We start from the raw sequence: 27,473 nt of genomic DNA on the forward strand, positions 1-27,473 counted from the left end.
GATCTGTAAGGGGAAACACCATTTAAGGGGAGACACCACAATGAAAAATCTTACAATTTATTTACTGATAAAACAATGTTTTAGTAAGTTAAAAAAACAGTTGAAATAGGAGTGACACCGAAACCGAACAATCCAAAATTGAAAGAAGTAGGGTGTAGCGTTCTTATCGCTCCGGTTGATACCCGACCGAGTGATGCCACGGCAATCATGCACATAGTCGGAATTCAAACACTTATTCCATGCAATACAAACTAAATAAGCTGTCTAGGATTATATTTTACTTTCAACTTTGACACCAACCTAGACTTTGTTTGAGTGACTAGAATAATATATTATCTAACTGAGGCGGATCCGGGAGATTAGTGGATGGGCAATCCACATCCAAACAATCTGAAGTAGAGGCATACCTACAGCATAAACAATATATATATATATATATATATATATATATATATATATATATATATATATACATATATATATATATATATATATATATATATATATATATATATATATATAAGACACACTCGCTATATCTGTCCCCATTGGACCGAGGCTCTTACAATCATTGTTTTATAATTTTTTAGTTTAGTATAGTTTACCCCTTGGAGAATAAAGAATTTCAGTTGGTTTTCAAAAAAAAATTCTTATTGTTTAATGGTCTGATGGATGTTAATAAATACTATGATCGAATCCGTGTGAAATGCTGTAGTATCAACAGGCTGTCTTTTGTGTAGCTTTTGAAAAATTTGTTTCCAGGTATGATGCGAGCATTGAAGCATCTTTCTAGTATTGTGTAAAACAGATAACTATTTTTACGCTTTTATTTAGCTTGTTTTCTCTGTATGTTTTTTTTGCCTGTCGCGCTTCGTCCGTCATAGATCGAAACATGCGAGCACAAATTCAATCACTTCTAACTTACCGATTCGTTTCAAACTTGGAACGCGGATTAAGACCCGTGGCAAAGCATTCTGATATCAAATTTGACTTAATTTGATGAAAAATAAGGCAGATGTCGATTTGAAGCGGCAGTGCAACGTATATTATGTTGGCACACAATTTTACATTATGTTGGAAGAAATCAGCCATTTTATGACTAAGAAAAAAAAATTACAGAGCTAATTTTCTTTTCCATAACAAGTCTACTGCGCTTTATCAGAAGTATTTTTTTAAAACAGGTATCAGTCAATATATTAGGCTTTTAGACCTATAATTCAGTAACTATTTTGGTAATGTATTATATAACAGTCTTGTCATTGAGTGAATCAAGAAAAGACATGGGTCTTTTTAAAGTGCACGGTTGAGTGAACATTAAAAGACATTTTCACGTTTTTTTTTCAATTTAGAAGAACGAATGAATTTGAAAAGAACTCATTAAACAGATGCACTCGGTTTATTTAAAGCATAGGAAGGGGCAAACAGGGCGTGAATAACATTCTAGAAGCTTCTATTTGACCCGAGAATTCACATGACTAGTTGCAACACGCAGTGGCGTAGCGAGGTCGGGTGTCACCCGGTGCGGCACTTAATGGTGTCACCCCCCCAGAGGCATATAGACCCTTCCCAGGGACAAACTTTCAAATTTTCGATTTGCACCCCCCTCAAACTTTCGATTTGCACCCCCCCTCGAGTTTTCGATTTGCACCCCCCCCTCGAGTTTTTCTCTTTATATTTTGCTATTTTTTGCCTTGGTGTCACCCCCCTAAATGGTGTCACCCGGTGCGGTCCGCACCCCCCCTCCTCGCTACGCCCCTGGCAACACGTGTTGAATGGTGTCGACTGAATCACAGCACTGAGCGTGGCTTATGTAATAAAATACTTCAGTGCGACATTTCACGTTAACACGTGTTTCCGCATGACTGATTCTCTATTGCGCCGTTTCACGAGTTCGGTCGCTTCACACAACACATTAAAGCGTTTGTTTTGATGCATCTCTTCGTGGGTAGGGGGTGCTGGATCCACTGAAACACGTCTAGCGCCCCACCCCCAGGTTGGAATTAAAAATATATAATTTATATAGAAAACATTTTTTAACCAGTGTCGTCACCTCCCGTAATATTTTATCCCCCACCCTCCAAAAGCTTTAACTGCCCACTCGGAGAAAATTGTCAGAAAGAAACCCTGACACATGATGGTGAACTGGACACGGTGTATAAACTGCCAGCTTGAGTACATTTTTAATAACAGTCTCTTCATTAAAAACATACATGATAAGAGATCACACAATTTGAAGCTACGAACTGTATTCTCATGAAATGTCAGAGAAAAAGTGCATATAAAAATACCCCCCCCCTCCCCCACCAATCATGAACACTTAGTTAATTTTCTCGGTAAAAATTAGCCTTTAGCCACCACTGTGTGCCACAGGAACTCCGCCATTTTCCCCCCGATTACGTCGAAACTGTGCACAGTTTATATAAATTTTAAGCTAGATGAAGCATTGTTTTCTTCATAAAAGATACAATCTTTTATCTTGGTGTCACCAAGAGTGTCAGAAAATGTCAGTCTATGCTTGTCAGTGAACTTTAATCAGTTATTGATTCAATGAAATCGATTTCCACAGGGGAGTTATCAATATAGTGTCGCCCCCACCTCCAATCGGATAATAAAATATTTAACTATAACCAGTATTTAAAACCACTCGATAAAACAATTTGTTTCGTTGTAAATAAATGTGTAACCTTTTACTTTTTTCCCGCTCATTTCGTTTTTTGTGTGGGACGGTGTTAAAATTTGATATAGATGTGTTCTTTTAAGAAACTTATTAATCAAACTGGTCGCTGTACGGCATTCTGTAATTTATACAATTAGCCAGCCTTTAATGAAACTGGAAGAAACATTGTTTTGCTAGTACACTTAACATTTTTAGGATGAATGTTTTGTCAATACACACACATATACACTCACACGCATGCACACACACACACATAGACACACAGACAGACATTTACACACGATCACTCACTCTCACACACACGTGTGTGTGTGTGGAATGTACGTGTGTATGTTTGTGCATATTTGCTACATCCAAATTGAATTTAAATGTAAACTCAGACAAAATTACAAATAATTTAAAAAAAATATTATAATTCGCTTTATAAATAGTCAGCGTGTTTATTTTAACATTGCAACTATTTGACAGAATTAGTAGATGGTTTGGTTATGAAAGTTAACTCAATAACAAACAAATCTTGCTGCGTATTTTGATTCTTCGTCCAACGAGAACAAAAAATTGCTGGTGCTTTTTACTGCGCACCGTGGGCTTTTTCATACGATTCTCTGGCAATCTCCAGGCCTTTGGACAAGACGTCGATAGCGGCGTCCACCTGGTCCAACTTGTCTTCTAAGTCCTGGAGGTCAGCGCTGGCCGCATCGTCTCGTGTCCAAAGTATTCTCTTTTCAATTTGTTCTTCTTTTTTCGTTCGCAGTATCTGGGCATGGAAGGTAAATTATACAGTGCAGCGTGGTAGCTAGGATTCTCTCAGTATGTGTGTGTGTGTGTGTGGGGGGGGGGGTGGTAGGTTGGTATTTAAGAACGTTACAGTTTACACACAGAGACTTTATACACATTAGAATTCACACACTGACACACACGCCCACGCAATCACACACTCTAGTACACACACAAATACACACACAGATTTATATATATATATATATCTTAACACAAAACAACAGTTTGGGGCGGGGATCTATAAGGGGCGTTACTTCCCTAACACCACCTGTCTACGCCATTGTTATTATCATAGTTAATTCAAAGCTACAAGTCTAACAAAACGTATTCAAACTTACACCATCAAACTAACATTGTTGAGTGTAGTCCAAGCTAGAAGTCAACAAATATATTCAAACTTACATCATTGAGTGTAGCTATAGCTACAAGTCTAACAAAACGTATTCAAACTTACATCGTTTAGTGTAGCCAAAGCTACAAGTCTAACAAAATGTATTCAAACTTACATCGTTTAGTGTAGCCAAAGCTACAAGTCTAACAAAACGTATTCAAACTTACATCTTTTAGTGTAGCCAAAGCTACAAGTCTAACAAAACGTATTCAAACTTACATCTTTTAGTGTAGCCAAAGCTACAAGTCTAACAAAACGTATTCAAACTTACATTGTTGAGTGTAGCTATAGCTACAAGTCTAACAAAACGTATTCAAACTTACATCGTTTAGTGTAGCCAAAGCTACAAGTGTAACATAACGCATTGAAACCTAAAAAACGTATTCAAACTTACATCGTTGAGTGTAGCCAAAGCATCGGTCGCCTGAGACTCCAGATCGCTGACCGGAATGGCCGTGGTACCCGTTTGGGGGATATCGTCTTGGGCGTAGCTGATTCCTACCAAACAGCAGGCGGCTAGAGCTAGTTGAACGGCAATCATTTTTATAGCTGAAATAGTAATTTTAAAATATTAGTTTTTATATTGAAACTTTATTCGGTTTTAGGTGGTTTATAAGTTAAATCATAATTAGTGTAATATATTGTAAGCTTACTGCCGTGGTCCTAAAACATGCACGTTAAAATACTTAAAATGTCTATTGTTGGATAGTCCTGATAAGGCTAAACCGTTTACTAAAGATACGGCGGTAGAGAGCTAGAATGCTAAACCGTTCACTAAAAAATACGGCGGTAGAGAGCTAGAATGCTAAACCGTTTACTAAAGATACGGCGGTAGAGAGCTAGAATGCTAAACCGTTTACTAAAGATACGGCGGTAGAGAGCTAGAATGCTAAACCGTTCACTAAAAAATACGGCGGTAGAGAGCTAGAATGCTAAGCCGTTTACTAAAGATACGGCGGTAGAGAGCTAGAATGCTAAACCGTTTACTAAAGATACGGCGGTAGAATGCTAAACCGTTTACTAAAGATACGGCGGTAGAGAGCTAGAATGCTAAACCGTTTACTAAAGATACGGCGGTAGAATGCTAAACCGTTTACTAAAGATACGGCGGTAGAGAGCTAGAATGCTAAACCGTTTACTAAAGATACGGCGGTAGAGAGCTAGAATGCTAAACCGTTTACTAAAGATACGGCGGTAGAGAGCTAGAATGCTAAACCGTTTACTAAAGATACGGCGGTAGAGAGCTAGAATGCTAAACCGAAAAACGCGAGTTCGAATCCGGGTTAGAGTCAGTAGAACCTCCCTGTGTCAGCCGAGGGAAAAATAAAGGCGTCTAGGCACAGTGCTGACAACACTATCCCTTCATATGCCGAGGTCTTTGAAACAGATTAACCCTACTTTATCTGCCCCACAGACGGGTGAAATGAATGCAGGATGCTTAGTAATTACTGACGTGCTTGTAGTTAGGATGGAGTGTTAAATTAAGAAAAAAATTGGCGTGGTCGTGTCGGTAAAGTTGCTAAACCAAAACGGCGCGAGTTCGAACCCCTGGGCTGACAAGGCTCCACAGAGAACACTGATAAATTAAACAGCTTCTACGGTTTATGGACACAGACTATAAAAGCAAATCCAGAAAAAATAGGCGATAAGGCACAAAACATGTTGACACGTAGTACTTAATTCAAACATTACAATTAAAAACGAAATAGAAGAAGAAGAAAAAAAGGAAGCTATCTACACCGCAGGAGAATGTACATTTAGGCAAACAAGGAAAAAAATGACGCTTAGCTGCAGAATATTTTACAGTAATGTAAAGCTCCTAACAAACCAACACACGCCCTACCTGTATAGAGAACTGAACTCTTCTCAAGTAAAAGCTCCAGGTTTTATAGGCTAGAAGTGTCCAATCAAATTAATCTCACGCTGAGCGGGTAATCGAGATACAGTTACGGGTGTCACGTGTCTGGGTAACATTTTGTGCTGGATTGCTAAAAATAAATTACAAGAGACCAGTGATTAACTTCACTGAGATTATTTGTAATTATGACACAGCGTGAGATTAGCGCTCAGAGGACAACCAATCTTACACCCCAGAGATAAAATCAGATAATCTCTTTACACCTACAAGCCAACAGGTGTAACTGTGAAGTAATCACGCTAAGTGTATATAATCCCGGACAAGGTTTGGATTAAGCACCATATTGTAAAGTTTAGATAACTTCATCACAGGTATGATTTGTATATAGGCTATACAATTTAGTTAATACAGTTTTTTACAATTTTTTTTTTATATTTTGTATTGTAAACTATGTTAACATAGTCAACTTTTAAAATATAAAATTGTTTCAGTAAAGCAAAATGCGTACTGCTTATATGCTCGTGGTTCTCTGCCTCTTGGCCAGTGTAATTGTGGCTGACGCAGCATCGGCTAGGGGCTTTCGGTCAGTCAACGCCTACAATGGTCTAAAGAAAAAGGTGGGTACACATTGTTTGCAACCTGGAACAGTGATTTTACTGTCTTTATTTTAGCTTTATTATGCTTGTCTGTGTCACATCTTTATAAAGCTGGTACATACACTAAATCAAAATGAAAACCTAACCGTAACACGTTTTGGAGTTTTGTGTAAGTCATTATCATTAATATTACCATCATCATCATCATCATCGTCATCATCATCATCATCACCATCACCATCACCATCACCATCACCATCACCATCACCATCACCATCACCATCACCATCACCATCATCATCACCACCATCATCATCATCATCATCACCATCGCTATCATAATCATCATCGCCATCATCATTATCATCATTACCATCATTATCATCATTATCATCACCATCATCATTATTACCACCATCATCACCATCTTCATCATCATTATCATTATCGTCATCATCATTAACGTCATCATCATTTTAATCATCGTCATATGGACCACACCTTTCCACCTGACTCGGTTCTAGGCAATTACTCCACGACATTCCAACTGCTTATGCTTCACTAAACTCTTATCTTTCCAAGTTTGTTTTGGCTTGATTACTTTCCTCTTCCCTTGTGGATTCCAATATAATGATATTTTTAGCGCAATTTCCATTCTGGAGAATTGCGTTTATTAACCCGTCATTTCTGGATGGATGGATGAATGGATGAATGTGTGTCCGCAGCTTTAAGTCGTATCTCCTCCTCAACGAAGCAATATCGATGACTAGTTCCAAAAGCAATTATGTTAAGCAAGTTACGATGATGAGCATAGGCCATAAAAATTCCGGGTTTCTTTCATGGATTTCCCGGAAAAGCAATAAAAACTCAAAAAAAATGCAGTTTTTTCCCCATATCTCGGCAACCAGACCACTTAGCGACTTGAAACATGTACCAATCGATTCCTGTCATAATTTAGAACAATATTGCCGAAGAAAGTTTTCAAAAATATCCTTTCGTTCGGTCACAAACATTTTTTTTGAATTAATTAAAATTTTGACCGAATTAGTAGGCATTTTATCCAACCACACCACACGCGTCATCACGTTCAATAGCTGCGCCATCACGCTCAATGGCTGCGACATCACGTTCGGTAGCTAGGCGCGCAATGGTTTTTAGTCATGTTACTCTATTGTAAATAAAACATGTAAAATACTGAAAAAAAAATTAATAAAAATCGTTTTAATAACTAACCAATGGTTTTACTAACCCTGCTCTTGATTTACGCTACGACAGAGCTATTTTTAGATAACATAAGGAAATTGCGCTAAAATTGTCACTAGACTTTTTTTTAATTACTTGTTTTTGTTGATTTGCGCAAGGTGTGCCCAATCCCTAACCAGTTGGGTTTTTTAAAATATTTTTTTGCCACCATGGTTTTGTCCATTTTTTCCTAGTATGGAGTCGATAGTTTTTTCAGACTAATGATGTTCAAATTACAAGGAAGTCATCTGCCGAAGACAATCTATTGTTTGTTGTTATCATTTAGTGTCACTCTTGACGTCTCAGAACCAGAAAAAAAAAATTCCAGGTCGCTGTTAAAAGTTGTATTTCGGAAAGTGTAGACAGTGTTCTTCACTTCCAGATTGTGCGTAAGGTTTTAAATGTGTATCTCACCTTGCTAATGCGGCTTTTGATGACCTCATCTGCTCCCCAATCTTTGCTCGCTACACCGAGAGGAGTGAATGCTGTATAAAATCAAATGAACTATCAGATGCTCAAATCTGTGTTGATCATATGACAAGATTTACTTTATCCCCACACCCACACAGAGTTTCTTCCAGGCATCTTTTCGCCCCCCCCCCGTACGAAATGGAATTTATATAAAAATATATACATTTAGCAGCGTCCGCCCCCCCCCCCCCCCTCGGAAATTTTAAGTGCCCCATCCTTCTGAGAAAAAAGTCTGTAAGAAACAATGCCCCCACGCATGTGTTACAAGATGCAAGAAGGAGTCACAGCGACAGGAAAATCAGAACTACGTCTAAATAACTTTATAATGTCTAGATAGCTATTAAATTCGCTTTCAATAAATGTTTTTTGTGTGTTCCTAAACAGGACAACGCAGAGTCTAATGTGGAGAAGAGGAAAACAAAACGTGGCTTCTGGGGAACCCTCGGCACAGTAGCTGCAGTGGCCCTGCTTGGTCGCTGAGATCAATAGATCGATAACTAAACAGACCCAGCCTTAAACTAGTTTTGACTTTATGGTAATTTATTACCATAAAATACGTTAATGAAAAGTATATTTTATTTTGTCAAGATGAGAAATAGATGTTTTATGATTAAATAATAAAAGATCACAAAAAAGGTAACATTTGTTTATTTTTTCATTAATGCATATATTGTTGTGTTGATATTACACATTTTTGCTCAGCCTGTCTTTATTATCTTCATAAAACTGAATACGATTTTTATTAAACAGCTTCATAAATTATAAAATTACCAGTTAGTTACAAAAACGAATGGTGTAATTAATAAAAAAAATTGATTTAAAAAATGGAAAGAATATGTACATATTGCTACAGCACATAAATATTAAAGAGCACATCGTTATAGTGAACAGAAAAGCTACAAATGTTCATTACTCTACAGTAGCTAGCAATATAGTTATTAAATACTCGACTACTTCCGGTCTTACGTTGGGGAATTACTAAAATTGTCATTTTGATAGTTTTAAAATTATTGTTGTAGAATATAGCGTGTGTAGGTCCTGTTGATTTTTTTGTTAACAACAAAATAAAAACCCACGTAAATAATCCCATGTTGAACAATACATTTAAAATTGCCTTAACTTTACTGTTGAATCATATATATGCACTTGTGTTTGGACCGTATCGTAACCAAGATAGTTAATAAACCGGGAGTGATCTCCCCTAAACTTTCTCGAATATTCTTATATAAAATAACAGGGGATGGGAACTCGGGCTATAGACATGATTTTTAATCCATTTTAAATACTTAAAGTTTTAAAAATAGAATAAAATCTCGTAGACAAATTAATTGCACACCAAGTGAACGCCAAATAAAAAAGCGCATAATGGTGCGCAATATTATTATTACTTTTAAAATTTACATTAGTTTTTTGAGAAATCGGAAGTAGCGTAAAGTACTACTTCCAGTCAACGGAAATGACTCAAAATTTAATAGAAGGTAGAGAATTAGATCTTTTACTTACATATGAAATTTCATTTATCTATCTGAAATAGTACTCAAGTTATAGGCTTTTGAAAAATTCAAAGTAGGAAAAGTACCACTTCCGGTTATCGGAAATCGCTCAAAAGTTGATACGGATCTACGATTTTGATTAAATACTTATATATGAAATTTCATCAACCTAGCTGTAACGGTACTCAAGTAATCGTGTTTACACACGGACAGACAGACACACAGACAGACACACAGACAGACACACAGACATACGGACAAGATTGCAAAATTATGCTTTTCCGTATCAGTGAGGTGTGAAACGTCGAGATTTGTAAAAATCTCGATTTTTTTTTTTTGCACGATTACAAGACTTTCTCTATACTTCGTATATACGAGAAAGTAATAAAAGTGTAAATAAGATCGTATAAAAATAATATAAAAAGCGCCTAATTTCGTTTCACAAATATTCAAATTTCACATGTTTTCTACGTTTCTATATTTAGCTCAGTACGTAAAGACAAAAATACATATATAAATATGCCAACTAAAAACGTTACCTAATTTATAGAGACTTGAAGAGCTTTAAAGTGGTGAAGCTCAGTGTAGACGAGCCACCATAATTTGTAGAGACTACTCTTGCGAGCGTAGGTGCAGGTGGTTTTAAAAGGTGGGTAATTAATAAAATCTTTGCGCTAATTTAGCTGCAATAAGCTAAGTTCCCTTTTCAAACCTGAATGTCCATGGGGCAAGTGAAGTAGAGTTCACATGTTTCTGTAACTCGGCACATGAAGGGATAGCGTGGTCAGCACAATGCCCATCTGTCTTTACCCTCCCTAACGGGAGTTAGGTACCCATAAGGGCTGAGTGGATTCAAGGACGTTCTACTGACTTGTCCGGATTCGAACTCGAGACTTTCGAGTTAGCAGCAGTCTAGCGACCTGCAGTGTTGGTGTATTCATGAACAACATAGTTCTAGCTAATCTAGCAAAATGCAATCATTTTTACAAGCTTTTATTTAACTCACTTCCTCTGTCGTCGCCAGTCTGTCTGTCGTCAGTCTAGATCGAAACGCAGGAGTGAAAATTCGGAAACTTCTACTTGACCGATACGATTCACATTTGACACGTGGGTCAAGACATGAAGACAATGCAATCTGAAACTAAATTTGACTTAATTGGATGCCTCATTAATTTTTTATGAATTAATAAAAATTTGGACCGAATTAGTAGGCATGTCTAGCCAACCACACCACACGCGTCATCACCATCAATAGCTGCGCCATCACGTTCAATGGCTGCGTTCAAAAACCATTGCGCGCCTACTGAACGTGATGTTCAGTAGGCGCGCAATGGTTTTTAGTCATGTAACTCTATTGTAAATAAAACATGTAAAGTACTGAAAAAAAATTCATAAAAAACGTTTTAATAACAAGCTTTTATGTAATAATGCACTAATAAACCGGGAATGATCTCCCCTAAACTTTCTCGAATATTCTTATATAAAATAACAGGGGATGGAAACTCGGGCTATAGACATGATTTTTAATCCATTTTAAATACTTAAAGTTTTAAAAATAGAATAAAATCTCGTAGACAAATTAATTGCACACCAAGTGAACGCAAATAAAAAAAGCGCATAATAGTGCGCAATATTATTAGTACTTTTAAAATTTACATTAGTTTTTTGAGAAATCGGAAGTAGCGTAAATTACTACTTCCAGTCAACGGAAATTACTCAAAATTTAACAGAAGGTAGAGAATTAGATCTTTTACTTACATGTGAAATTTCATTTATCTATCTGAAATAGTACTCAAGTTATAGGCTTTTAAAAAAATTCAAAGTAGGAAAAGTACCAGTTCCGGTTATCGGAAATCGCTCAAAAGTTGATACGGATCTACGATTTTGATAAAATACTTATATATGAAATTTCATCAACCTAGCTGTAACGGTACTCAAGTTATCGTGTTTACACACGGACAGACAGACACACAGACACACACACACACAGACATACGGACAAGATTGCAAAATTATGTTTTTCCGTATCAGTGATGTGTAAAACGTCGAGATTTGTAAAAATCTCGATTTTTTTTTGCACGATTACAATACTTTCTCTATACTACGTATATACGAGAAAGTAAAAAGTAGAAAATAAATTATAGACTACTATTTAAATAACTATAAAGAAAAGCGTGGGTGTCTTCCTTAACATTAGTAAAGGTATCCAATAGATACTAAAGTGACCCACGCTTTTCTTTATAGTTATTTAAATAGTAGTCTATAATTTATTTTCTACTGTTTAGTGCATTATTACATAAAAGCTTGTTATTAAAACGTTTTTTATGAATTTTTTTTTTAAGCATTTATTAAAAAGTCGAATTTAGTTCAATGCAATATTTGAACCATTTGTTTATAGATTTTATTCCGAGAAACAAAAATTTATATACTATAGTTGATAAGTAAATTTTTATTTTGGTTTTTACTGAAAAATAAATAAATAAACGGTTCAAACGGTCTTTATTAAATCAAAATAATACTGTTAAAATATTTTTTTTCTAATACTGTGGGTTACGTTTACTGAAAAATAAATGAATTAAAACCTTTCGTGTTTTTAAAAAAAGATATAGTTTTAATAATATTTAGAAAATGCAGTTTTAGTGATATATTAATGTAAGGCTTTGGTTATTTTATAGGGAAGTTAAAGTTTAGATTCAGGTAGTTGTGGAGTTACATAAAAAAACATTATTTAAAAAATTGGTTTTGGTTAAGGTTAATGGTTTATTGCCAGTGTATGTTTATTAAAAGAGCATCAACTCATCATCGACTCTATGTTACTACATCATGTGATGGCTGAATCATTGGTAGTTCGATTGTTCTACAGATGTTACTGCCGGTGTTATATAATGACTAAGAGATGTATATCTGTAATCATGGCGGAGTTTTACCTTGTATCCCAAGCTGACATCTGTTCCATAACTGCATACACATATCTATTTCAGGTAAAGTGCCTTTGTTCTGGCATTACGCAATGAATCCGGAAGCAAGCTGATAGTAATGTACTCTTAATACAAGTTTTAGAGTTTATGATGAAAAATCTGTTACAGCTATTACTCATGTGTATTGACTGCGCAGTTACATATGGTGATTGTGATAATCAACTTTGTACTATATAGGTTATAGATATGTAAAGTCCATATCGTGAAACTCGTAAACACAAAGAGAAATAAACCGGTAGTGATCTCCCCTAAACTTTCTCGAATATTCTTATATAAAACAACAGGGGATGGTAACTGGGGATATAGTTATGATTTTTAATCCATTTTAAATACTTAAACTTTTAAAAATAGAATAGAATCTCATAAAAAAAACATTGCGCACCAAGCAAACGCCGAATAAAAACGCGTATAATAGTGCGCAATATTATTAGTACTTTAAAAATTTACATTAGTTTTTTGAGAAATCGGAAGTAGCGTAAATTACTACTTCCAGTCAACGGAAATTACTCAAAATTTAACAGAAGGTAGAGAATTAGATCTTTTACTTACATGTGAAATTTCATTTATCTATCTGAAATAGTACTCAAGTTATAGGCTTTTGAAAAATTCAAAGTAGGAAAAGTACCACTTCCGGTTATCGGAAATCGCTCAAAAGTTGATACGGATCTACGATTTTGATAAAATACTTATATATGAAATTTCATCAACCTAGCTGTAACGGTACTCAAGTTATCGTGTTTACACACGGACAGACAGACACACAGACACACACACACACAGACATACGGACAAGATTGCAAAATTATGTTTTTCCGTATCAGTGAGGTGTAAAACGTCGAGATTTGTAAAAATCTCGATTTTTTTTTTTGCACGATTACAATACTTTCTCTATACTACGTATATACGAGAAAGTAAAAAAGGAAGTTCAAACGTTTCTTGTAAATCTAAAATGATAATATACTTGACTGAAAGTAAATAATTTTAAAAAATGAAGCACATGATAATGAATGTTGCAAGAACATCACTAAGTTCAAGTAAAGATGGCAAAGAAAAGTACTAAACTAGATATCCTGCTACTGTAATCACCCTTTAAAATGTGTTGCTTTAGTTCAACATCGACCTTTTCACCTCATTGTATTTCATTCTAAAAGGTTTAAAGAAAATATATTGTTTGTATATTCTATAATCGTGTAGACTATAAAAATAAACCGGGAGTGATCTCCCCTAAACTTTCTCGAATATTCTTATATAAAATAACAGGGGATGGAAACTCGGGCTATAGACATGATTTTTAATCCATTTTAAATACTTAAAGTTTTAAAAATAGAATAAAATCTCGTAGACAAATTAATTGCACACCAAGTGAACGCCAAATAAAAAAAGCGCATAATAGTGCGCAATATTATTAGTACTTTTAAAATTTACATTAGTTTTTTGAGAAATCGGAAGTAGCGTAAATTACTACTTCCAGTCAACGGAAATTACTCAAAATTTAACAGAAGGTAGAGAATTAGATCTTTTACTTACATGTGAAATTTCATTTATCTATCTGAAATAGTACTCAAGTTATAGGCTTTTAAAAAATTCAAAGTAGGAAAAGTACCAGTTCCGGTTATCGGAAATCGCTCAAAAGTTGATACGGATCTACGATTTTGATAAAATACTTATATATGAAATTTCATCAACCTAGCTGTAACGGTACTCAAGTTATCGTGTTTACATACGGACAGACACACACACAGACACACACACACAGACATACGGACAAGATTGCAAAATTATGTTTTTCCGTATCAGTGAGGTGTAAAACGTCGAGATTTGTAAAAATCTCGATTTTTTTTTTGCACGACTACAATACTTTCTCTATACTACGTATATACGAGAAAGTAAAAATCGCTGTAGACTTGGCGAATACACGTCACGCAAAAGGTGTAATATCTTTTCATTATTTTAGATATTTGCATGTTATTAAAAAATAATTTAATAACAATTTTTTTATATTTGACACTTAGGCAAAATGGAGTTTTGCCATTGTCTTGAAGCTTAAAAATATTTCCTGGTCCGAGTTAGAGTAGTAATTAAATGCTATAAATTGGACGCTTTTGTATGTATCATCCAGAATTAATCAAATGCTATAAACTATACGTTTGGGTCTATACCATCCAGAATTAATTAAATGCTATAAACTACGCTTTGTTATATTATAATTCATTATTGATTTAATGCAATTATTTAAGAGTTTGGTTTTATATTTATATATGAATTTAATGCAATTATGTAGAGGTTTGAGTATATCATCGAGTATTAATTAAAGGCCATAATCTAAACGTTTGGGTATAAATTATCCAGTATTAATTTAATGCTATAATCTAGACGTATGGTATCATCCAGTATTAATTTAATGCTATAATCTAGACGTTTGGGTATAAATTATCCAGTATTAATTTAATGCTATAATCTAGACGTATGGTAAGTATCATCCAGTATTGCAATGGTGCTGACTAACCAACTGGTGTCTAGGACATAATATCCACCTGTCACACTCTGATTTTAACCCCCTGCCAGATCAATTACTTCCTGTCAGTTTTCACCATGATAATCTCCCTCCTATAGGGGACATCTATTACAGATGTTACCGGCAAAGTGCGAATACCTGTTATTGTAATAGAAGAATTGAAAAAAAATCCGAAAAAGTTCGTAAAAACATGGTACTTTGTATAGACAATCTATAGACACAAACTCAATGGCCTTATGATCAAATTGTAAGAGAACACAAAAGAGACGGGTTTCAAGAAAGCACACCAGAGAAGCCTCTGTTAGATCTGCTCATACCGACAGTGAAATGCTTAGGATCAGAAACAATATGTTATTGTTTTTGGTCAACACCAAAGCATCCATGTAATTTCGTTAAAGTATCTAAAATAGTTTCCATTTCCATTAAAATTACGATCACGTTTATTTATTATATTTATTTTATTGGAAAAAGAAAAACGTATTCATGTGTTATTATGTTCATTTAATTTTAAAATTATGTTTTTATTGAATGTATAACCGTCCAAGAATATTGTACTGTAAGCAGACAATTAAGTCTAAGTTATCAAAATAATGCAGCGTTATTTGTTCAAGATGCAATTTATGTTAAAAAGAATCCGAACATGAATTTAAAGCCCTAAAACGTTTCTATTTCTAAAATTAGAGTAGATAATGCTTGAGCTTTAAGTGCTTCTTCCCTTCATTCTAGCTGTCTTTACCGCTGATGTCCAGAAACCTCAAAAAATATCTATAAAATATTTTATGTGAGTTATAGCATATAGATCTGCAGCAACCAACATTGAATGAAAATTGAGGCAAACGTTTGCTAATTACGAAGCAACATTGCTATTGCTACACTGCTGACCGTTCAACCAATCAGTCTAAATATTTCTTCTATGTCCTGCAACTGCCCACATAGATAAGAAATAATCAGTCTCTATCTAATTAGTGAAAGGAAAGAAAAATCACAGCCTATGGCTTTAATGTAGTTGTTTTATAATGAAAATAAGCTCAAGGGAAAGAACTAATGAATTTTCTCAGGGGTCGTCTGTACATGACGTCAAGCTTCTTGCTAATATTTCTCCCTCCCTATCGACACGAGAAAGGCCGACCCATCTATAACGACGTCACACTTCAGCCTAACCCCACATTTAAATTATTTTAATTTTCATTCTACAATATTGATTATATATATTAAAAATTGCTAACAAAATTCAGTGTTAAAATTACTTTTAAAAATACAAGAGTGGCCGCACATATTCTATCCCACCACTCGTTTAAGATCACTGCATGTCAATACAAAAGGCCAGATCCAATTGAGTGTGTCGTCTTTCACGCTTGACGTCTAGAAAACTTTATAATGAAGTGTCTAATAAATAAGCTAAATGTATTTTTTTTTCAATAAGTGTATAGATTTAAAGACAACAAATTTAAAAGAAAGTAATTTTTCGGTCAATGGCCTTGGAAAAAAAAGGTATTAGTCATCGAAGACAATAACTTGAACAGCGTGGTAGTGGAACCTTATGTTCACCAGCAAGGTGAAAAAACAAATAATCCCCCAGCAGGGACGCCTGACGACATCTAGAACTATGAAGGTTTTGTGTGATACTGATAGTACGTTTTTTTTTACCGTTGGTGTGAAACTACTTAAATTTTTTTCATCAGCTTTTGACACTTAGCAAAGGATTGCTATTGATCAGTGGGTGGGGTGTCGCCCGGTGTTTCAATCGAGGCGTCCCCCACCTCAGACTTATTTCTCCGGGGGGGGGGGTGTTTTCAATTGAGGAGGAGGGTAGCCGTTCTTTCAGGGGGGGGGGGGGCACAGAGCCCCAGAGATGCCTGAAAGAAACTCTGCCCTCCACCTAATAATGTTTGTAACCATACGATTTAAACCAGAGTTCATAATAAAGCCCACAGCCAATGAGTCGGTTAGACATTTTAATCTGTTTTTAGTCCCCTGAGCCATCCAACCGTTGTAACATGTTTTAAAAGAGGAATTTAATATACTGATTGGAAATGTAGCCAACTCGGTCACAAAGAAAATTTGCTCCATTAGTGTTGCTCCAAAAACAAATTACAAGGCAGCATTTGTTTGTATTTTTGTTTTCTTTGTAGATGGATCGTTGTCCCCATCAACGAACCCCTGGGTTGCAGATTTTGAGACTCCTGGGTTAGGATTCTTGCCAGTGGCGGAACTAGAAAAAAGGGGCCACCCCGCAAAAAATTTTTTTAGGCCCCCCCACCCATATAAATATTTAGGCCTATATATGTATATATATATATATATATATATATATATATATATATATATATATATATATATATATATATATATATATATATATATATATATATATATATATATATATATATATATATATATATATACTCAAACACAAAATACGAACAAGGATACTCATTGCTGGCCTGTTCGTGTTTTGAGAAATACGTGGGTTTTTTTTTTAATTGAAACAAATTACAACATCATGTCATGTGTGTAAGTTCATTAGTCTGTTATGTGAAAATCAGTTTTATATTATGTTTGCCGTAAGACCTGTAACAACATACCGGTCAAAAAGAATATAAAACATGAAAGCTTTCTGTAAATAATGGTGCCTCGTGTCATGTTTATTTTTATGTTTTTTTTTGTATTTATTTTATTAATTTTAAATACATTTTCTTTTAGTACAGTGGCATTCTTTAGTAAGTAATTTATAAACAAATAATAATAAAGAGAAGTAATTGCTTTTTAATTTGTTTAGTACAAATCTATTAAAAAGAGGCTTATGAGCATCACTATTTAACTTAAAAAAAAGGGAAATAAGTCATTGAAGTGGTTTGAACGTTTGCTTATCTTTGATAAGTTTGATTGATAGTGGTTTAAAAACGAAGGAAAAATTATCGTGGGATGGTGTCTATAGAATAAAGATAATCCAACCGCAGCTACGGTAATCTTTTTTACAAAACAAACATTAAGTCAAAAATGCAAGAAATTTTTTTTTATGGTCGGCCGTGGGCCCCTAAATGGCGTGCCCCCCCCCCCCCCCCCCGCATTGCGGGGTCTGGCGGCACTGTAGTTCCGCCCCTGATTCTTGCTCTCTCTCTCTCATGATGTATCATTTTCTTTCTCAGTAATTTTTACGAGGTTTTGACGCGTTGTCTCCTCTTTGAAATTCGTTGACTGTCAGAATCTCCACCCCAAAAGTCCGTTTTAAAGGAAACTGGTACGTCCAACGTAGAAAATTTTAACTCCTTTAGTATGGTGTTTTAATATGTTACTAGGCACTTTATCATAACTTATTTTTAATATGTGTACACAAACTTACAATAACTGTTTTCTAATTTTTCTTTCAACAGTTTTCATTTAGTGCATCAGATGTCTGAATTGCATATTACAACTGAACGTTTAGTGCAAGCCAATATATATAGTGGTCATGCATTTATGACTACGCACTAATTCGGAATTTTCAAACCACAACTTCTATGTCCCCACGCATCCATTCTGTGCCAACATTCTTCTTCCTAAACTGATTGGATATCCATAAAAATGTAATAGCTCTGTATGAATTTACTTTAATTGTAATATGTTAGTTCAATAACTACAATTTTGAGAGAACTGAACAATTAAATTTATTTAAAAGTAAAAATTATGTTCTTTTTAGTTACCGTTTTATGTAACCTATTACTTTCACTCGTTTTTACTTTTAGTGAAACCATTACTTTTTACTTTCGATAAAACCACAAGTTTTTACTTTTAGTGAAACCATTACTTTTTGCTTTCGATAAAACCAGAATTTTTTACTTTTAGTGAAACCATTACTTTTTACTTTCGATAAAACCACTGGTTTTGCTTTAAGTAAAACTACTACATTTTACTTTTAGTAAAATTACTACTTTTTGTTTTGGAAATTACGTTTTAATATAACAAGTTTATTATTTTATAAAAAAAAATCATTTTATCGGAAATTAACATAAAAAAGTTATTATTTTTTTTTTAATTAAAGGCACAATTTTTTTCGGAAGTGTAATCGATGCGTTGAATCTGTACCACACCCTTAGATGTCATTTTTTACACGAACAGTTCACTTTTTAATTACCAACACAGCAAGCGGTAAATTTGGTCCAGGCACCTACCTCTTATAAATATAGAAGTTGGCACAGGTAAATCATTCCATACTGCAGCACAGGTAATAACTAGTTTCCTAAATTTTCTTCATATTATACATTTCTTATGTTTTTAAAAAATCTAATTATTGATTCATTTTACCCCAGGTTTCAACATATTACATTAACACTATTCAAGTGATCTCAATATATTGTAAGTACTTTTTTTTTCGAAATGGGTTTTGAGAATTTAGGCAAATTCACAAAAAACGTGTTACAAATAGAAAGAGCTGTGAAATTCCAAGTATAATATAAGACTAAATATGCCATCTCTTTGCTTGAACAAATCCTCACATTTAAAAAGAAATTCTTAAAATATTTTGCGTTCGTAAATATTACAGTTTGTATATTTCTTGCAGAAAATGTTTGTCAGTCACATAGTTTTTGTTGCCTGCTTTCTGGGCGTGTTGGTATCTGCTCAAGCAGCTTTGGACGAGGACTCAGTCAATGATTTGGTCAATAGCATCGTTCCCGCTCTGCAAGATAAGACTGAAGATGCTCTGGACACACTGAACAGTGTAAGTAGAAAACTGGACACACTGAACAGTGTAAGTAGAAAAAAATGGACACACTGAACAGTGTAAGTAGAAAACTGGACACACTGAAAAGAGTAAGTAGAAAAAAGAAACTGGACACACTGAACAGTGTAAGTAGCAAAAATACTGGCACACTGAACAGTGTAAGTAGAAAACTGGACACACTGAACATGTAAATAGAAAAAACAACTGGACACACTGAACAGTGTAAGTAGCAAAAATACTGGCACATTGAACAGTGTAAGAAGAAAAAAAAACAAATAACCCATAGCTTTAAAATTCCTTATGTATCGTTTGTTCGCAGTCTTAAGTATTAGTGGGGATATTTTATTTTTAAAAGCAAAGTAAAGAATCTTCAGACCTAGCGATCTATTGGGCAGATGAAGTAGAGTTCATATGTTTCTTGACCTCGGCGTATATAGAGAAGGTGTGTTCAGCATTTTTCAAAGCCGCCTTTACTTTCCTTAACGTGAGTTAGGGACCCAACAGAGCTGGGTGAACTTAGGGACGTTCTACTGACTTGCACTCGGATTCGAACTCTAGACTTTCGTGTTAGCAGCCTAGCGCTCTACCGCTTAGACCACGCTGTCGAAATAATTTTCAAAAGTGGTTATATTTATTTCGTCAACATCAGTAAAACATGAGTGACCGCTTCCCTTATATTTCGCATAAGAGGAAATAAAACTGAGCGCTGAATGGACAAACAGCACCTAGATTCCTTGCAAAAAAAATGTCGTACGATTTTTTTAACTGTATGAAAAACATTTTTGACTGCCCATTTGAAATAATAAATTATAGAAAGATATAGGAGTGCAGATGTTGAAGTATGTCACTGTTCTCCATTATAATGTATATATATATATATATATATATATATATATATATATATATATATATATATATATATATATATATATTATATATGCAAGTACGTAAAATACATATAAACAACATAAACAACATATATAATTGTATAATACTACATATAAATACATGTCTACTTACATAATATTACATAATCTTATATCTTACACACAAACATACACACATATATTTATAGGTATCTATATATCTATTGATTTATGTATATGTGTATACATTTATATATATATATATATATATATATATATATATATATATATATATATATATATATATATATACACGTTTTTAAAATATCTTATATCTTATCTGTATATTTGTAAGTATAAATAGTTAAATTAACGTATATTATACTTACTTGTTACTTGACCGTAACATATATATATATATATATATATATATATATATATATATATATATATATATATATATATATATATATATATATATATATATATATATATATATATATATCGATATAAATATCTGCAAATAAATAAATATATATAAATATATATATGCATATATACCTACATACCACCAGGTGCTGGTAAACAGAAGACGATCCCTCAAGAGACGCGGGTTCTGGGATGATGCCGCAGACTTTGCAAACGGTGCCCTCACTGGCTACCTGTACTACGGCAGACGAGATGCGGACGCCGATGCGTTTGAAGACAGACTGAAGAAAGCTGAAGACGCCGTTAACGTTCTGGCTAAGGCATCCCAAATAGCAAGGGATGCGTTGGATGCAGCAAAAAACGCAGCTAATTGATCGAATACGAGTTAATAACAGTTAATTCTTTACATATTTTGGGCACCTGAATAAAAATATTTGCTGTAGTAGATGGTTTGTTGGATGAAATAAACGGTAACACAAAATGAAATGTGGACAAATAGAGTATCGTTGTTTAGTTTCATTTATTTGTGGTTGTTGAAAACATAATTATGTTTTAACGATTCAAGCAAACAATTTTTTTTTAAATATCCACGATTAGTAATATTTTAAAACATACTTCACTTAGTAAAATAGGAGATTCGTATATTTAGATATACGTATTTTGGTTCATATAGCTTCGTTCAGTGCCATACTTCATATGAATCAACGTAATGTAGATTACTTTGACTGGTCAACTACAAATGTATAGAATTCTTCATTGCAATGTCTAACGGACACACCGATATTTGTCATCATGTAACCTTAAGCTAATCGATATTAAACTTAACACAACTTAACAGAAGTTTTAAAACTGAAACTACCATTACTGCGAATTATTCTACTATTTTCAACCTCATCATTAATCAGTTTGCAAGTAATTTTGTGTTAAATATAACTTTCATCCCTGCCTTATATCCAGCTTTTACGTTTATCTTGTTTCTAACCATAATACTGACACAAGTTTTAAGTATCTCTGTGCGTAATTACAACTTAGACCACAACGATGATATCGACGGTGCACGCATTAAAACGTTGATTCATTTATTAAAGGAGTATTTTATAATAGAAAAAAACAATTAGACATACCACGCGTTAACTAATACACATCTACAGACTGTAAACTTACCAAGGGAAACGGGATGGAATAAACAAAGATAAGAAGTTTCAAGTATCTGGAATGTCATGCCGCAACTTAAAGGAATCGCCCAGATCTAAGTGCATCGGGTTGATGGTCCACTTGTTCTAAATTATTGGTCACGTAGGGGGGTCGGCGTGGTCGAGTCGGCAAAAAGATCATGGTTTGCAAAATTCGAACAGTCTCGAGTTCAAACCCACTGGCAGATAAATCTCGATCCCCTTCAACACTAATAATTAAGAACGAAGAAGAAGAAAGAAGAATTGGTCACGTAGTTTACGTCAAGCCTTATCCCATATATATATATATATATATATATATATATATATATATATATAATATAATGCTAGAATGTAGTATCCAGAATTATAGGAAGTGAATTTATTTCCTAATTCATGATATTTGTATTTGGAATAGGCTTATATGCACAATTTTACATTTGAAATATATGTAAAGGGTTGGTTGGGAAGCACTAAAATTCTGAAAACAAGCATTTAGCTTCGCTATTGTGAATACATTTTCAAGCTTTCAACACCCCCCCCCCCATTTTGTGTATTCAACCCCCCCCCCCCATTTTGTGTATTCAACACACCCCCATTTTGTGTATTCAACACCCCCCCCCCCCATTTTGTGTATTCAACACCCCCCCAAATTTGTGTATTCAACACCCCCCCATTTTTGTGTATTCAACACCCCCCATTTTGTGTATTCAACACCCCCCCCCATTCTGTGTATTCAACACCCTTCCCCATTTTGTGTATTCAACACCCCCAATTTTGTGCATTCAACACCCCCCCCCCATTTTGTGTATTCAACACCCCTCCCATTTGGTGTATTCAATACCCCCCCCCCCCCCATTTTGTATATTTAACACCCCCCCATTTTGTGTATTCAACACCCCCACCATTTTGTGTATTAAATACCCCTCCCCAATTTTGTGTATTCAACAGCCCCCTCCCATTTATGTGTATTCAACACCCCCATTTTGTGTATTCAACACCCCCCCCCCCCCCCCCCCCCATTTTGTGTATTCAACACAGTTCCCCATTTTGTGTATTCAACACCCCCATTTTGTGTATTCAACACCCCCCCCCCCATTTTGTGTATTCAACACCCCCCCATTTGGTGTATTCAACTCCCCCCCCCGATTTTGTATATTTAACACCCCCCATTTTGTGTATTCAACACCCTTCCCCATTTTGTGTATTCAACACCCCCCATTTTGTGTATTCAACACCCCCCCCCCCATTTTGTGTATTCAACACCCCCCCATTTGGTGTATTCAATACACCCCCCCCATTTTGTATATTTAACACCCCCCATTTTGTGTATTCAACACCCCCCCCATTTTGTGTATTCAACAGCCCCCTCCCATTTATGTGTATTCAACACCCCCCATTTTGTGTATCCAACACTCCCCCATTTTGTGTATTCAACACAGTTCCCCATTTTGTGTATTCAACACCCCCATTTTGTGTATTCAACCCCCCCCCCCCCCATTTTGTGTATTCAACACCCCCCATTTTGTGTATTCAACACCCCCCCCCCCATATTGTGTATTCAACACCCCCCCCCCATTTGGTGTATTCAACATCCCCCCCATTTTGTATATTTAACACCCCCCCCCCATTTTGTGTATTCAACACCCCCACCATTTTGTGTATTAAATACCCCCCCCCATTTAGTGTATTCAACACCCCCCCCCTATTTTGTGTATTCAACACCCTCCCCAATTTTGAGTATTCAACACCCCCCCCCCATTTTGTGTATTCAACACCCCCCATTTTGTGTATTCAACAACCCCCCCCCCTATTTTGTGTATTCAACACCCCCCATTTTGTGTATTCAACACCCCCCATTTTGTGTATTCAACACCCCCCCCCATTTGGTGTATTCAACACCCCCCCCCATTTTGTATATTTAACACCCCCCCCCATTTTGTGTATTCAACACCCCCATTTTGTGTATTCAACACCCCCCCTCATTTTGTGTATTCAACACCCCCCCTCATTTTGTGTATTCAACACCCCCCCCCCCCTATTTGTGTATTCAACACCCTCCCCCCTCATTTTGTGTATTCAACCCCCCCCATTTTGTGTATTCAACACCCCCCATTTTGTGTATTCAACACCCCCCCCCATTTTGTGTATTCAACACCCCCCCCATTTTTGTGTATTCAACACCCCCCCCTCATTTTGTGTATTCAACACCCCCCCCCCCATTTTGTGTATTCAACACCCTCCCCCTTCATTTTGTGTATTCAACACCCCCCCTATTTAGTGTATTCAACACCCCCCCCCCACATTTTGTGTATTCAACACCCTCCCCATTTTGTGTATTCAACACCCCCCATTTTGTGTATTCAACACCCCCCCCACCCCATTGTGTGTATTCAACACCCGCCCCATTTTTGTGTATTCAACACCCCCCCCCCATTTTGTGTATTCAACCCCCCACCCCATTTTGTGTATTCAACACCCCCCCCCCCCATTTTGTGTATTCAACACCCCCATTTTGTGTATTCAACACCCCCATTTTATGTATTCAACACCCCCCTCCATTTTGTGTATTCAACACCCCCTCCATTTTGTGTATTCAACACCCCCCTCCATTTTATGTATTCAACACCCCCCTCCATTTTGTGTATTCAACACCCCCTCCATTTTGTGTATTCAACACCCCCCTCCATTTTGTGTATTCAACACCCCCCCCCCCCCCCATTTTGTGTATTCAACACCCCCATTTTGTGTATTCAACACCCTCTACCCGGCCATGTCATCAAGGATGCTATCGCCCTTCACTGTATATTGTCAACACCTCTCCTGGATTGGATACCCGTAATTGACGATTGGATATCACACTCTATATCCAGTTGTTAGCTATTATACTAGAATGATTTCCTCATCAGATATTGTGTAAAGCTCATTAGTTACATGTTAAAAATGGTGTGGTTTCTAACACTTCGCTACATTTTATCTGATGACAAGGTGTCCTTTTTTCAAGCGGATGTCTAATTATGCTTTGTTTTTCTAGATATGATCAAAAACACGTAATTGGAGATTTTATTGATATATAATCAATTCTTGATGTAACACAAATGTTGATATAGAATTTTCTGTACATTATTTTATGCTTCTAGTTTACTTTTAAAACTTGGACTCCAGATTTAAATTCTTTACATTAGCGGAACTTGGAATGGTATCACCTATCAAGTCTTGATTCAACCAGTTCCCATACAATAACCATCTGTTCATAATTATCTATACACTTGTAATGGAAGTTTGTACTGTCTAGCTACAGAAAGAGAAGAAAGCCAAAGCTCAAACGATTTCTTGACAGTCAGCAGTGTATCCATATAAACAACTAGAATCCATTCTCGTAGCAACCATCTAAACATTCAGTAATCATTTATAACTCATCTAAATGCATAAAAACGAAAAGAAACAGTCTAATACTCTAGAAGCCATCCAACAACACTGCAACAATTTGACAGCCAGTAGCAAACCAACTAGCTATTTAATCAAGCACCAACCAGCCAGCCAGTTATACAACCTATCAGAAAACATCTATGCAGCTAGTACAGTCTAATCAAACATCATTCAACCGTCCAACAAAATCTAGTTTGGCAACAAACATTTACCCCCCCCCCTCCAGCTATTACGTAACTAAGTTAAAGGTGACAGGATATAAGACACCAGAGACAAAATATATCATAGACAAAAGTTCTCAGAGAAATATCTCAACGACACTTAATATCTCATATATAAAATACCTCAAAAAAAAACAACAACTCATAGACAAAGTATCAAATGGACAAAATATCTCATTGACAAAATATTTCAAAGAAAATATGTGAATAGAACAAATATGATTAACAAAATATCTCATGGACAATATATCTCATGGACAATATATCTCATGGACTAAATCTCACAAACCCAAAATATAGCAAAGACAACATTTCTGAGAGACTAAATTTCTCAAGGACTTAATATCTCAAAGACAAATGATCTCAAAGACAAAATTTCTCAAAGAAAAAATATTTTAAGGGCAAAATATCTCAAGGACAAAATGTCTCAGGACAAATGACCTCATAGACAATGTATATACATATATATATATATATATATATATATATATATATATATATATATATATATATATATATATATATATATATGAAACCAGCAAGCCAGAAAGCACAACTAGACCGCAATACATAAACTTTTTTACTGTCTTTAATGTGATGAAGTTATATATTTTGTAACATTTATGTAACATATTTCTTTGTGATAATATAATAACGATTCATTGCTTACACAAAACCATATGTCTGTTCTTAGATATTAAGTCACGATTTTACCATAGCGTCCCAGGAAAAACTTCTTAAATATGTTAAACACAAAATTGATTTTGCTCTTGGTTTTGCCAAATGTGCTTTCTCTGCTTTAGTCTATTTATAGATCATAAGGAAACTTGTTTGAAAGTCGAGAATATATATAAAAATTAACCTTTGCAAGGATGTAATTTTTTTATATTTGCAAATTTTCAAGTTTGCCCATAATTACGACTATGAAAAATTTGACACGCGTTTGTCTAATAGATATTTTGATGAAATATGTTGCCAATAATGGAAATACTTTTTTTCTTATGTTTAATACAGCAATTAATGTTTTTTTTTAATTAAAAAAATAACGGCAATGTGAAAAAGGCCTCAGTGCCAACTGTCATTACCGCTATTGCATAAAGTTGAAAAGTTGAAAAAGTTGTATTTCAGTGAAAAAAATACACTATTTGTTAATACCGATGATATTTTTGTTTTGTTTCGGTATTTGCAGTTTTTAATCAACATTTTAAAAGAGCCTTTTAAAAAAAAAAACAATTTAAAAGATACGATTTCAGTTTTATTTTTAAATTCTACAGTTTTTCTTTAATTATTTCCATTCTTAAAAAAAAGTTTATTAGATGTTTTTAATCTTCAACGTCAACTCCCTAAAATAACACCCATTTCGCTACATCAACTCTACTAATGGTGTAGACTGAATTCTGTTATTTTAGCCAGGTAGAATCACCCAGTCAAGAGATATTAAAAGAACAAACAATCTATTTTTACAAACTTTTATTTAACTTGCTTCTTCTGTAGTGTTTCTGTCTGTCGTGCTTTTGTAGTATCGAATCGAAAGTGGCAAGCGAAATTTCAATCAATTCTAATCAAAAAATTTGTCTGAAACTTTTCCTAGTTGAAACGACACATGAAAACTAGATTGTCTATATAACAGGGGACCGCATTACTTAGATACAT

At 34.9% G+C, this 27,473-nt stretch overlaps 2 protein-coding genes and 1 long non-coding RNA gene across 3 annotated transcripts; 2 read left to right on the top strand and 1 right to left on the bottom strand.

Annotated features, from left to right (window-relative positions):
- Nucleotides 1-3,092: 3,092 nt before the first annotated feature.
- On the bottom strand, nucleotides 3,093-4,398 carry LOC131938711 (uncharacterized). Its single transcript, XM_059296842.1, has 2 exons — nucleotides 4,243-4,398; nucleotides 3,093-3,434 (listed from the first exon to the last, which is right to left on the bottom strand). The coding sequence occupies exons 1-2, from the start codon at nucleotides 4,387-4,389 to the stop codon at nucleotides 3,249-3,251; spliced, it is 333 nt and encodes a 110-aa protein (XP_059152825.1). The 5' UTR covers nucleotides 4,390-4,398; the 3' UTR covers nucleotides 3,093-3,248.
- Nucleotides 4,399-5,993: 1,595 nt separating this feature from the next.
- On the top strand, nucleotides 5,994-8,655 carry LOC131938709 (uncharacterized). The gene is made up of 3 exons (XR_009386339.1): nucleotides 5,994-6,077; nucleotides 6,198-6,323; nucleotides 8,400-8,655. It is a non-coding gene; the product is annotated as an uncharacterized LOC131938709 (long non-coding RNA).
- A 10,516-nt stretch (nucleotides 8,656-19,171) lies between these two features.
- Nucleotides 19,172-21,498, top strand: LOC131938692 (uncharacterized). The gene is made up of 4 exons (XM_059296821.1): nucleotides 19,172-19,205; nucleotides 19,291-19,336; nucleotides 19,542-19,700; nucleotides 21,145-21,498. The coding sequence occupies exons 3-4, from the start codon at nucleotides 19,545-19,547 to the stop codon at nucleotides 21,370-21,372; spliced, it is 384 nt and encodes a 127-aa protein (XP_059152804.1). The 5' UTR covers nucleotides 19,172-19,205; nucleotides 19,291-19,336; nucleotides 19,542-19,544; the 3' UTR covers nucleotides 21,373-21,498.
- The last annotated feature ends 5,975 nt before the right edge of the window (nucleotides 21,499-27,473 follow it).

This window comes from Physella acuta, unplaced genomic scaffold, assembly GCF_028476545.2.
Source record: "Physella acuta isolate Inbredline_101_S28 unplaced genomic scaffold, ASM2847654v3 ptg000255l, whole genome shotgun sequence".
NCBI lineage: Eukaryota > Metazoa > Mollusca > Gastropoda > Physidae > Physella > Physella acuta.

Excerpts from the sequence above, each read along its gene's own strand:
- LOC131938692 (XM_059296821.1), top strand. The coding sequence starts at position 19,545 with ATGTTTGTCAGTCACATAGTTTTTGTTGCCTGCTTTCTGGGCGTGTTG. Across the intron at positions 19,701-21,144 it reads CTCTGGACACACTGAACAGT|GTGCTGGTAAACAGAAGACG; the intron begins GTAAGTAGAAAA and ends ACATACCACCAG.
- LOC131938711 (XM_059296842.1), bottom strand. The coding sequence starts at position 4,389 with ATGATTGCCGTTCAACTAGCTCTAGCCGCCTGCTGTTTGGTAGGAATC. Across the intron at positions 3,435-4,242 it reads CTTTGGCTACACTCAACGAT|ATACTGCGAACGAAAAAAGA; the intron begins GTAAGTTTGAAT and ends TTCCATGCCCAG.